Source organism: Chroicocephalus ridibundus, chromosome 11 (genome assembly GCF_963924245.1).
Source record: "Chroicocephalus ridibundus chromosome 11, bChrRid1.1, whole genome shotgun sequence".
Taxonomy (NCBI): Eukaryota; Metazoa; Chordata; class Aves; order Charadriiformes; family Laridae; genus Chroicocephalus; species Chroicocephalus ridibundus.
Window position 1 is genome coordinate 485,945 of NC_086294.1, and position 13,088 is coordinate 499,032.

The window sequence follows — 13,088 nt, forward strand, 5'->3', positions numbered from 1 at the left end:
CTTAGCCCTGTCAGGGTTGCGTTGCCTCAAGTTCTGTTATATCATTATATGGATGATATCTTGATGGCTGCGCCTCACCTTGAGCTCATGGAAAAGGCCGTAGCCCTTGTCACGGCCACTGTCAATTCGGCAGGCCTCTGTATTGCGCCCAAAAAAGTCCAGAAAATGCCCCCTTGGACCTACTTGGGTTGGCGCATCAGGACCCAGACGATAGTTCCCCAACCTGTGCATATACAGGCGGACATTAAAAATTTGCACGATGTTCAAAAATTATTAGGGACCATTACTTGGGTCCGACTCTTGCTAGGAATCTCCAATTCAGACTTAAGCCCTTTGTTTGAACTCCTCAAGGGAGATTCCGATTTACGCTCCCCTCGTCGACTGGGTCCTGAAGCCGCTGCCTCATTACAAAAAGTAGCGGAAGCCATTGCCTCACGGCAAGCACACCGCTGTGCGCCTGAATTGCCCTTCAATTTAATTATTTTGAACGCTGCACGTCAGCCATATGCTTTGATTTTTCAATGGGACCCTAACAATCCTGATCCCTTATTAATCATTGAGTGGGTCTTTTTACCCAACCAGCCCACTAAAACAATTTGGACGCAACATGAAATGTTTGCTTCCTTGATAATTAAAGCACGGCAGCGATTGCTTGCCCTGTCAGGGATGGACTTTGCTTCTATCTGTTTACCTGTAACTAATATGTACCTACAATGGTTATTCCAACAGTCTGATGCTTTCGTATTTGCCATAACAGATTATTCGGGTCAACTAACCTCACATCCTCCGTCCCACAAGCTTCTACATGCTCATTTTAACTTAATATCCATACCAAAGAGATGTCACCAGCCCCTCCAAGGCCTTACTGTGTTCACCGATGGGTCTGGAAAAACACACAAGTCGGTGATTGTCTGGTGGGATGACCGCTCTCAACAATGGGAGTCGGACGTTGAGACAGTTTCCGGGTCCCCTCAAATCGTAGAGCTTGCCGCTGTTGTTCGAGCTTTTCGTAAGTGGTCTACACCACTGAATCTTATTACTGATTCTGCTTATGTTGCAGGCGTCGTCGAACGGGCAGAGGCCTCGGTGCTGCGTCATACTTCGCATGCTGATTTGTTTGCTTTGTTGCAGGAACTTGTTTTCCTTTTAACCTCTCGAACACATCCCTATTTTGTTTTACATGTTAGATCGCACACCTCTTTACCTGGGTTTATTGCAGAGGGCAATCGACGGGCCGATATGCTCACTCTGCCGGTACAAGTTTTACCTGACCGTATTGCGCAAGCTAAGCTTAGTCATTCCTTTTTCCATCAGAATGCAGGGGGCCTCAAACATCAGTTTGGCCTCACTTCTCAGCAAGCGGCGAACATTATCGCTGTCTGCCCTGATTGTCAAAAACATTCCTTTCCTACGGCACCAGGTGGGGTTAATCCCAGAGGCTTACAAAGCCTGCAATTATGGCAGACGGATGTCACACACTATCCAGACTTTGGGAGATTAAAATACGTCCATTCCTCTATTGACACCCTTTCAGGCGCTCTGTTTGCCTCCTGCCATGTGGGGGAGGCGGCAAAAGATGTTTGCAGGCATCTGCTGCGTGCTTTTGCTACCTTAGGCATCCCTGCACAAATCAAAACAGACAATGGCCCTGCTTATATCTCGGCTGCACTTAAAACCTTTTTTATCTCTTGGGGGATCACTCACATCACTGGGATCCCGCATTGCCCTACGGGCCAGTCCCTGATTGAACGCTCTCATCAGTCTTTAAAGCGCTTGTTGCAGCAACAGAAGGGGGGAGTAGGGACAGCCACCCCTGAAGAACGTCTACAGAAAGCCCTGTATGTTTTTAACTTTTTAAATTGTTCTTTAATAGATAACAACCCTCCGATCGTTCGCCACTTTAACACAAACACTTCTTTCGAAGCCAGCGTAAAAGCTCCAGTCCTGATCCGCGACCCTGAGACAGGTAAGGTCTTGGGGCCATACCCCCTTGTCACACGGGGCAGAGGCTATGCTTGTGTTTCCACAGAACGAGGCCCCAGGTGGATCCCAGCGAAGAGCGTGCGACCTTTCCGTGAACCCCTACCACAGTCGGACGGCCACAACACCAATCCACAGCTAGATCATTCCCCTGAACAGCATACCGGAGAACATTCGGAGGACTGATGCAGTGCTCTTATGGACAATAGAGCAGAGACTCCAGTAGAACATATTCATTGCGTCACCTGTGGTAATTGTGACCCTTGGGTTTTATGTGACTGCTATCGCTGTGGTAAGAGATGGTAGCGACGGTTAACGTTGGCCAATAGATGGTGTCACAGTTGCCTAATATATGAAATTAGCATTGTAAGAATTTTGCTTGCAAAAAAAAAAAAAAAAAAACAAAAAAAGAGGGAAAAAGATTCCTTCAAACATTATGATCCTGTTAACACTTTTTTGTATATGTGCAGCCTGGACACATGCCAATCCTTTGCCAGGGTACCACCCTCACCTTTTTGACCCCCGTCAAAATTCTGGGTTACTCTGGCCACGTCGCTCAATACAACTAGCTTTTGTGCTAGTCTTGCTACGCCCAGCTCGCCCTTCATCACCTGCTTAGTAGGGGTACCACTGAATAACTCGACCTTTTTACTGTTTAATAACTCTATGACAACCTTACGGAAGCAGTACAGTATTTCCGGAAGGTTTCCTTTTTCACGGAAAAATCTTAAGGACCTTTTTGAAAAACACGATAATTGGGATGATAAATTGCCAATAGGGCCCGAGCCGCAGGAAATTGACTTAGTAGATTCTCTTAATGCTTCTCACTGTTTGTTTATTGGCCTTAGGTCATGGTCGGGGGCCCAAAAAGAGGGGCGCTTAGTAAAGGATTCTCCACCGACCGCCATCTCACCTATTGGTAATGCTACCCTCTGGCAACAACAATGGTGTTTGAGCATTGCTCGAGACGCCACTCACTCAGCCCCCGGTACCATGCTCCCTAGGCGGCTCCCCTTGGGGTTCTTTTTTATTTGCGGAAACAGAGCTTGGTCTGGGATCCCTTCCAACCCTAGAGGAGGCCCGTGTACTATTGGACAGCTTAGTCTTGGCACTCCTCACTATCATCCAAGCCCAAAACAGCGGTTACGTTTTACCCGTGACACAACACAAGCATTAGAAAATACTTGCGACGATAATGTTAAGCTACGGAATCGCTGGGAGGTTTTTTTCGCCTCGCTATTTACCCCTGGGGTGGCAGCAGTGAGAGCCCACAGAGACTTAGATGCAATTGCCTGTTGGGTTGTTAAGCAAGCAAATACTACCAGCCGCATACTATCTGAGATGGCTGAAGACTTGTCCACGGTACAACACGCAGTCCTGCAAAACAGAGCCGCTATTGACTTCTTGCTACTAGCCCACGGACATGGCTGTGAGGACTTTGACGGAATGTGCTGCATGGACTTAGAGGACCACTCTTCTTCGCTACATAAGCAAATTAAACAACTCCTCGCGCATTCGCAAGAGGTGCAATCTGATATGGACTTCTTCAGATTGGGTGCTTTGGGTGATTGGTTTGGGCTAAAGGGCTGGCTTAGGAGCCTGGTACAATCTGCTGTACTCAGTTATTATATTGGTAGGCCTTTCGATTCTAAGCTGCGCTCTTTCCTGTGTCAGGTCTATGGCGACTAAAGTTGTTCGACATACATGGTTTATTCAAAACGGCGATATTCCGAAGATTTACGGTAGTGTTAGTTCTGTCCAGCTCACTGAGTATGATGACCTTTAAACCCGTGCCTCAGTTCTGCCTTTAAAGAAACAAAAAAGGGGGAGATGTCGGGGCGGCTAGCGGAAAAGTACAGGTATGCAAGAAACTCGAGGGCGTGCCAGCCTTGCAGATCTGGGAGAAATAACTCTGAGGAGTCAGGGAACAGCTGGCCTTGCAGGTCCGAGATAAATAACCTTGAAGAAGTAGGGAGTAGGCAACAAGTTATAACTGTAGCTTCTAGCACGTAGCAAAACCGTAGCTTCTAGCATGTAGCGAAACCGCAAGTAGGAGGGATTATTGTAATGAAATATTTAGAGCTAAGCCAATCAGAAATGATAGAATTTGTGTAATTTGTGTAACTGTTAAGTGTATAAAAGGCTTTCCGACGCGTCTAATAAACTGACATTTTGCTTGCATCAAGCAGCGTCCCGTCTCTCAATCGCGGCAGTGACCTGTGTTCTCCCACAGACATGGGGGATGTCTCCTCCTCCTCCTCCTCTTTGTCCTGTTCCTCCTGTTCATCCACTTCCTTTGTCTGTTCTTTCTTCTTCTGTTTCTTCTGATCTTTTTCCTATTCCTCCTTTTCCATGTCTTCCTCTTCCTGTTTTTCCTCTAATGCCTGCTGCTCCTGTTCCTTATGTGCCTCTTCTCGTTCTCCCTCTTCCTCCTACAACTCCTCCTCCTGTTCATTTCTTGTTCCTCCTGTTCCTCCCTCTGCTCCTCCTTTTCCTTCTCACCTCCTCTTCCTCCCACAAGAGGGAGTCCTTGCTAGAGAGTGGTTTTAACGAGAGAGTCCTTGCTAATGAGAGAGAGAAAGAGAGAGAGTCCAAACCTGCTGTTCTCCCCTGTTTTTCAGGGATTGAAGCAGGCGAAGTTTTCCACGGTGCTTTCATTTTTTCTGACAGCAAGGCAGGAATCTCAAGCATGGTCGATAAGGGGCCTCCGAGTCCATCACAGGCCTATGTTATCTAAGTGCAGATGTTCTGCTTGTCAAGCACGCAAGACTAAATGACGATTAGTGTGATACACGTGTTCTCCGACACCCCAGGTGCGAGTCACTTGAGTGTATTTGCAGTCCTCCTCACCAATCTTCCGTTACTGTCCCACATACGATTTGCGTGAGTACTATGTTGAGGTACAGCAGTCATAGTGCCATCAGAAGAAAAGCAAGGGAAAGAAGACGAGGATGGCGAAGAAGTTAAAAACTGTTACAACCTTTGACAGTGGAAACATGCCATTTAGAGCTTATACAAACAGTTTTCCTTCAATGTAACATTCTTTCTAAAGATGAGGAGGGGACGGTTTGCTATGCCCACATCAGAGCTCACTGAGGTTTTAAAACAAAACCCCCAAACAAATGGGTGCTGGAAAAAAGAGTAATGAGACTCAAGAGCCTTGTTGTTTTCAGTTCTACTGAAAGCGCAGGTCTTTGTTTTTTCACTTGTGCCTGGCAGCGATTGCAAAGAAGAAAGAAAAAAATCCTTGAAAGTTCCTTGGAAATGCCAGGTCAGCGAGACACAGCACCGTTTCTGCCTCTTCCGCTCTCCTGCTTTCTCTGAAACTTGTTTGTATCATTTTTCCAAATCCTTTGCTTTTGCTAGAGCTGAGACAACCAAAGATCCTGTTTTCGGGCCGGCGGAAAACAGATGAGGAAAAGAGATGCAGATGACGTGTGTCGTGGTTTGGCCTCAGACAGCGACAGAACTGTTGGCTGGCGAGGTTTGATCCCTCCTCTGTCCTCTCCAGGGTGCCGCTTTGCTGATGTTGGGGAGTGCTCCAGGTCTGCCTGACTCCAGGAGCCGGTCAAAGCCAGGCAGTGCAGGCAGGGCAACAGGTCTCTCGTCCTGCTGCGCTGGCAGGTACAGGGCTGCTGGACTGGCACCCCCAGGCATCCCCAGCTATTTTCAGCTGAACCTTCTAGTCCCTCTGTCGTGGCTTGGCCTCAGACAGCAACAAAGAACCACCTGCCGCTCTCTCAAACTCCCCCCACCACGGGGAGGAATCGGAAGAAAAAGGCAAAGCTCGTGGGTTGAGACAAAGGCAGTTTAACAGAACAGCAAAGGGAACAAGAAAACAACAACAGCAACGCGGACAGAGGAATGTACAAACACGATTATGGAACCAGCGCTCACCGACCGGACCCAGGGCGCCCCAGCCCGCTCCCAAGAGGCGACTTCCTGCCCCCTCCCCCGGCAGCTCCTGGCTACAGACCGGGCATGGCTCACGGGGGATGGAATACCTGTGTCCCTGCCGGAGCCTGGGGAGAATTAACCCTGTCCCCATCGGAACCAGGACGCCCTCTTTTCCCCTTTTATCCTGACGGTCTATTTTCCAGTCTTTTGCCCGGTAGGTTTTACCGGTATGGTCTCCCCAGTTTCACCCCAGGCCAACTAGTTTTCTGCATGACTCCTCAAGCTCTCTCTCTCTTAGGCTGTAGGTGAAGGCATTGATTAAAGATTTTAAGCCAGCGTAGAAAAGAGAGAGGATATTCCTTTCTCATCTCCTGTTCTGACAGCATCTGGTGAGCGACACACACTGTAAGAGTCCCATCACCAACTGTATCCCCAACCAGCGATGGGAGGAGAGGAGCAGGCGTAAACATCTTTTGCTTCCTGGTACAGAACGAGGTTATCGGAGTCGGGGAAAGGATGTCATTGTGAGAGGCCAGAAACTGTAGAGATGTGAAGAGAGCACTACACGGATGGGGAGAAGCAGGGATCTCCCAGGGAGGTCCTGGGGCCACGCCGGGCTGTGTGAGCACACGGCTCTGGGACGAGCCGGAGAATACAGAAAGGTCCTGAGGGGACATGAGGGCAGATGAGAGGAGCCATGGGCCAGCTGGCTCCCTGCCCCCCGCAAAAGTGGGCGCCCTGCCCCTCCTGGCCCGGGCAGCGGGTCTCATTGGGGCCCTTTGTGACATCACTGCGTGACACCCCACAGCACCCTAGAAACCCAGCGTGGCCGCGGCCCTGCAGTGTCCGGCAGGACAGCGACGGGACAGGGCGGGAGTGCGGAGCTGGCGAGGAGACTCCAAGCGCAAGCCCACGTCTTTCCCCGCCACCCCCAGTAGCCCCGCGGCACTGAGGTGTTCCCCTTAAGCTGCCCTCCCCTCTCCCCCACGCTTTCCTCCATTTGGCAGGATGGCGGAGAGACCCCCCAGCAGCCCCAGGGTGGCCTGGGAGGAGGTGGCGGCTCCCCGGGAGACCAGGTCTCCAGCAGAGCCCTACGCGGTGACCATGGTCCAGCCGCTGCAGATGGGTGAGTGAGGAGCCCCTCCGGGACTGGCAGGGCCAGCAAGCGCGACCGCCTCGATGCCGGAATCCCGTTTCCGCGGCACACCTGCAACAGGGGTCCCACGGGCAGGGGGCAAAGCGGTGCTTGCATGCCAGGGACGCTCAGGGCTGGGAGCCCTCCCCAGCACAGCCTCCTCCTCCTCAGCTGTGCCGAGCTTAAAGCTCTTTTCACCCTTTGGGAAGCTTGTTGGCAAAGGTGCTGTGTCCTGCTGACTCTTCTCTGTTTCCCCTCCTTGTAGGCGAGACGCTGCCAGAGGAGAATCCAGAGCATCCAGAGCTCGAACCAGGATGGGATTCCGAGGGCAGCTGCTCGCTTTCTTCGCTTGACAGCAGCGAGTCGACCACGGTAACAAGCTGCCCCCTTCCTGGGACTCTTGTCCGTGTCACCAGCAGGAGGCTTGTGTGAGCAAAGGGACCCACAATCAGCGTGTCTCGCGTGGCCTCCCTGTCCCCGGTGAGAGGGTTCCTGCTGTCCCCGCGCAGGGACTATGTGAGGGCGGCACTCCAGTGTCCCAGCAGCAGCTCCAGCCCTCCTCAGCAGCAGCGAGCCCCGGTTCTCTCTCGGGCCAGCACACTATGCCCATGAGCCCAAGCCTCCTCCCTCACCCTGGGGACCCTCTGCTCTCACGCTCTGCCCTGCAGAGACTGCAGCCCCTGCTGCCACCTTTCCTGCGGGCACTGCCGACAGCACTGCAGGGCATCTGTCGCCAGAGCTCCTCGGCTGCTCAGTCTAGCAGCACCAGCAGGGTGCTTGGCATGACATGGCTTCCCTCCCTTCCTTCCTCCCGTAGGTGTTTGGACTACACCTTGAGCCTTCTCAGGTGACAGACATTGTCCTCATTGCGATCGAGGCCCTGACAGCAGATGACATCTCTGACAGGCAGATGGGCAGCAACATCCTGGACATGGTCGTGCTAGACCCTGGCTACTGGCTGACGGACGTAAGTGCCCTGTGGCTGGACTGCCCTGCCCGTGAGCCCTGACAGGCCTTGCTCTTCCCTCCTTCCCTAAGCCAGCTCTCTCGGGCACCTGAAGCCGTTTCAAGGCAACAGAGAGGGATGGGAAGGGCAGCACTTCCAGTCGCAGCTGGAGAAATGGCTGCACTCCACTGGCCGCACCATCCTCACCTGTGTCCTCTCCAGGTGCCAAAGTTCATGAGGTACATCCACAAAAACGTGGAGTGCATCTGCACGGAGCCAGCCCGGCACAGCCTGGACTCCCTTCTCCTCCGAATGACCGAGTGGTGCCCCAGAGAAGTGGTCAGGAGCCTGTTGAAGATCTCGCCAACCTGTGACAGGTACTAGCCCAGACAGCCTTGAGAGCTTGTGCCCTGCGGGGAGAGGGACGCGGGGACTCTCTGGCTGCCAGACCCAAGGAATGTTGCAAGACATCGCTGAGGAGCAGGGCCCTCCATCCCACCACGCTTCCCAGAACCAGTGGGTCACCAGGCCTGCAGCAGCCAGAGCTGGCCAAGCCAGAGCCCCACCACCACGCTCCGCCCAGCCCCAGGGGGAACACCACCGCAGCCCCCTCCCGCCTGCCCGGTCAGGGCCCCCGCACACCCCAAGCGAAAGGGCCAGGGCTGCAGCACAGCCAGGGCCCGGAGAGGCTGGCCCAGGCATGGTGCAGTGGCCGAGGCAGCCCTGCTGACCCAGCGCTCTGGGTCTGCAGCGCTGCCCTGGCCATGTGGGAGGTGATGATCTCCGTGCCTTGGATTTTGTGGAGCGTCTTGACGGAGCTGCTCAGCGTGCTCCAGGACCAGCGGGTGCGCAAGGTGTTCAGCTGTGCCACGGAGGATGCCTGCATCTATCCCTTGGCTGTGAGTGACCACGCTCATCCTCAGGGCTGCGCCTGCCTCCCCAGCGAAACGGGCACGGAGCCCTCCCCTCCTGTCTGCCTCCAAATGGCCACCTCCCCCCGTACAGAGGGACACAGCCCCTTAGGGCCAGCAGGGCCTTGCCCAGCACCAGCCAGACCCCCTGCCAGACTCTTGGGGCTGCCCTGCGCCCTTTTGGCCCCGGTGCACAAACACAAAGCCTGCTCCTGCCCGGGCAGCGCTCTGCTTCCCCCCGCCCTGCTCTGCAGCCCACAAACCTGGGGCAGAGAAAGGGGCAGAAGCCAGAGCCAGGCCAGGCGCTGGGCCTGGGGCGGAGGCATGGCCTCTGCACAGCCTGAGGGGGCTTCAGGTCTGGGGAGAGGAGATGATTGCCACCGCTGGCGGGTCACGCCGCCTTCGTGCCAGCGTGGCGGAGGGAGCCCCGCAGGCTCTGCTGCTCTCTAACCGCTGTCTTCGTTTTAGCTGCTGCTCTACACTGACATTGACGCCGAGGAGTTTGCTGCCCTGTACAGAGCCCAGAGGTACCTGAGGCGTCCAAGCTCAGTGATGCTCTCGCTGGTGCTCAGTGTCCTCATCACGCTTTCGAAAAAACCTAAGATGGTGAGCAAGGTGTAGCCAAGCGGAGCCACGTTGGCAGCTGGGGCCTGGGGCAGCGGGTGATGCGGTGGCTTGGCCTTGGCTGGGAGTCAGGAGGTGGGGTGTCAGGTCCAGTCACCCTCCCTGCTACGGAGGGGGCTGGTGGGTGCCGGCGGAGCCCTCCAGGCACAGAGGGTTACCAGTCCATCTGCCCCTTCCGCCTGGTCGGTAAAGGGCATGGCTGAGTAAGGGGATGCTGCTCTCCCGCAATCCCTTCCCTTCCTCCTGCTCTCCCTGCATGCCATCAGTGGCCACTGCCGGCCAGGAGGCTGCCGCAGTGACTCCTGTGACACCTGCTGGGAAGCAGCACGGGAGGCTGGTGCTTAGCAACCAGTGCATTTTTGCCAGGGTGGCCTTTCACCACTTCATCCTAAGGAAACTGTGTGTTTCATACAGGCAACAAAAATGCAGGTCCTGCTGCCAGACATCATGGAGAACCTGCAGGATGCCAACGCTGATGCCAAGATGAAGGCCCTGGTGTTCCTCAGGAGCATGATGGGTGACGCGAAGACTGAGGAGGCCAGCCTCATTGCTGTGCAGCTGGCGGAGAAGCTCCCACCCCTCTTTGATGATGTAAGGCTGCCGCGGGCACCTCAGCCCTACAGATGGGCGCTCTGCACAGACAGCTGCCCCTCAGCCCAGCCCGGTGGGCAGCGCTCGGGCAGGGCTGCCCTCCTCGCCCCTCTTGCCTGGCCTTTCAGGGCTCTGGGGCCACTCAGCCTCAGCTGCACAGCGGGCCCACAGCTCCTGTGTTCGGGATCCGAGCCCAGAGCATCTCCCCTCACATCAGCCACGCTAACGCCCTTGCTCACCGTGGGCAGGGAGCGGCTGTTGATGAAGTCCCCCTGTGCTCCTCCCTGCCAGGAGTCCAGCCAGGTGCGGGAGCTCTCCATCAGCCTCTTCAAAGATGTGATGAAGGCCGTGGTGGGGATAAACAAGAAAAAGATGAAGAAGAGAGTGCAGAGGGTCCTGCTCCCGCTCTTCCTCCACATGAGCGATGAGATCGAGAGCGTGGCACAGGTACAGTGACCAGCGACCAGTGTCACGGGGAAGGGTGTGCTGACAGCGCAGTCCAGCAGCGGACTGGCCCTGCATCCCTGCATCAAAGCTCTGCCCACCCTGGGCCTGGCCGTGAAGGAGCTGGGGCAGCCCCAGCTGGGCAGCCAAGCGTCCTGCCGGGGGATGCCCGTGGGAGGTGCTGCTGGCCCGGTCCTGCCCCGCTGTCTCTGGCACTGCTGCCCTCCCTGCCTACAGCCCAGGGCCCGCAGCTCCTTTGCCCTTCACTTTGCCCCCAGCCCTGGCGGCAGCTCAGCAGCTCCTGAGGATCTCTCTTCTGCTGGCCGGCAGCATGAGACACCCGAGGTGGTGGCTGCCCCGTGTCCCTGCCCTGGGCACTGAACCCAGTTCAGCCTCGGTCCCCCGCTGCCTCTTCCCATAAGGGGCTGGGAAAGGCTCGCAGCCTGGACAAGAGGAGGAGGATGCCAGCTCAGCTCTCCTTCCCTGGGCTCTGGTGCCATCTCCCAGTCTCTGCTTCTCTGCAGGCCTCTAGGGACACCCTCCTCGCCTGTGCCGAGTTCCTGGGGTGGAGGAAGCTCAGCCACCTGGCCAAGACAAACCAGACGCACCTGATCGGAGAGTCCTTGGTGAGGACAAGCCCCAAGCCCCAGGGCCGGGTGGACAAGGGCTGCTCCAGGTGCCCGTGGGCTGCGCTGTGCAACCCTGCCTCTGCTCCCGCCTGGAGCACGTGGCCTGCAGCTGCATTCTCCTTCCCTGCCCTCAAGCACGGAGCCCCCAAGGGCTCTTCTCCAGGCCCCTCTCCCCTCCCTGCCCCCGGGGTGCTGAAGGAGACCCCGGCCCATCTGGGTCCTGGCAGTGGGACAGAGGAGTCTCGCCGTCCTCCGGCCCCCTCCGCCTGCAGCTCCCTCTGGACCTCAGCCCCACAGGGCTCCTGGCTGGGAGACGGGAAGCGCCGGGAGGGAAAGGGGGTGCTGGTAGGAGGGGCTGGTCCAGATGGCTGCCGAGGGTCTGTGCCAGCCCCGTTCCCTTGTTCTCTCTCCAGTTAGTGCACGACAGGAGCAGGGCAGAAGACTATCTGTTTCAGAGCCTGCAGTACCTGCGCAACGCTCAGGCCACCTTGCGAGAGGTGGCTGTCAGGTTCATTGGTGAGCCACGTCCCCCGGGGTCGCTCTTTTGGCGGCCAGGCCCCTGTCCCCACCGCTGCACCGGCAGTGAGGGGCAGCCCTGCGGTGCCAGAGCCCTGGCTGCCCTCTGCAGGGCCCACCACACAGGTGGGCTCGCTGGGAGCCTTGCTCAGTCCCACTGCCCTTGGGTGCTGCCATTCCCTGGGCTCAGCCCTGCTGAGGAGCAGGAGGGCGTGCAGCCCCGAGCTGGCAGGGCCAGGGGCCGTGCTGCCGGGCGTGTGCTGGGGAGCAGAGCTCTGACACGAATTCTGTGCCTAGGGCTTGCCGTGCAGCACCTGAGGAACCTAAGTCAGACCAAGGTGTGGAATGTCTGCAACGGTGAGTAGGGGCAGTGCTGGGCTGGTGGGGCAGGGGACAGAGCCTGGGCAGGGTGCTGCCATGCCTAAGCCTGCTCCAGGGAACTGCGTCAGGGGCAAGAGGAACACGTCCGGGCCACATGGGGCACTCCTGAGCAACAGCTTCCAGCTGCTCTCTTTGTCTCACCTGCTCCTCCTGGCCAGGGAAAGAGATGAGTGGGGTGGCACGGTCGGGATGGAGGAGGTCTCTGCAGGCAGTGGGGGTTCATGTCTGCTCGCCTTCCTTCTCTTGCAGCCCTCTTGCCCTTGAGGAGAGACACGGAGCGCTTGGTCAGCTCCCTGGCAGCTCAGACCGTCTTCAAACTGACAAAACGCGTGAGAACACGAGGATGGAGCCGGCGGTGGCTGTGCTGCTGTCTCGGCTGAGCCATGGAGAACTGAAAGAATCCTCTGGAAAAGGGCCATAGATTTGAATAATTCTTTGTTTTTAATAAAGCTGGAATAACAAGCCCCGTCCCATGGTGTCCTTCCCATGGGGACCACCCTGAGCGGGCCGAGCAGACAGCGTCCCTCCTGGCCTCTGCTGCTGCCTGCAGGACAGCACCCGCGGACCCAGGCTGTCCTGGCAACAAAGCCCCAGCTGCGCCCCTAGACCACCAAGCCCGGAGGGGAGGAGGAGGAGAGAAGCTTTAGCCCAACCTGCCCCTCCTGAGACATCTCAGGGCACGCAAAGGCATCCAAGCTCCGCAAAGCTGGCGAGTCGTCATTTCTCCCAGCATCAAAATCCTCTCTTGTTCCGCGGAGCTGTGCGGGCGTTGGCTGGGATGGAGTTAATTTTCTTCCTACTAGCTCCTATGGGGCGATGTTTTGGATTCGTGATGGAAACGGTGTTGATCACACAGGGATGTTTTCATTATGGCCGAGCAGTGCAGCCATATGATATATGATATAGTGATGACCCCAGCTGACCAAAGGGACGTTCCGTGCCGTATGACGTCGTGCTCAGTGACAAACGTGGGGGGAGGCTGGTGGGGGGCTGCTGCCCGGGCATCGGTTGGTCAGTGGTGAGCAAGTGCTTTC

The 13,088-nt window shown here is 56.1% G+C and overlaps 1 protein-coding gene across 1 annotated transcript; it reads left to right on the forward strand.

The window, feature by feature from the left end:
• The first annotated feature begins 6,996 nt into the window (after window positions 1-6,996).
• On the forward strand, window positions 6,997-12,650 carry LOC134522111 (uncharacterized). The gene is made up of 12 exons (XM_063349414.1): window positions 6,997-7,384; window positions 7,830-7,979; window positions 8,181-8,335; window positions 8,710-8,857; window positions 9,338-9,475; window positions 9,908-10,084; window positions 10,213-10,324; window positions 10,419-10,531; window positions 11,061-11,154; window positions 11,571-11,673; window positions 11,971-12,030; window positions 12,304-12,650. Exons 2-12 carry the CDS (start codon window positions 7,923-7,925, stop codon window positions 12,473-12,475), a joined length of 1,329 nt encoding a protein of 442 aa, XP_063205484.1. The 5' UTR covers window positions 6,997-7,384; window positions 7,830-7,922; the 3' UTR covers window positions 12,476-12,650.
• The last annotated feature ends 438 nt before the right edge of the window (window positions 12,651-13,088 follow it).

Excerpts from the sequence above, each read along its gene's own strand:
- LOC134522111 (XM_063349414.1), top strand. The coding sequence starts at position 7,923 with ATGGGCAGCAACATCCTGGACATGGTCGTGCTAGACCCTGGCTACTGG. Across the intron at positions 8,858-9,337 it reads CCTGCATCTATCCCTTGGCT|CTGCTGCTCTACACTGACAT; the intron begins GTGAGTGACCAC and ends TCTTCGTTTTAG. Across the intron at positions 11,674-11,970 it reads GGTGGCTGTCAGGTTCATTG|GGCTTGCCGTGCAGCACCTG; the intron begins GTGAGCCACGTC and ends TTCTGTGCCTAG.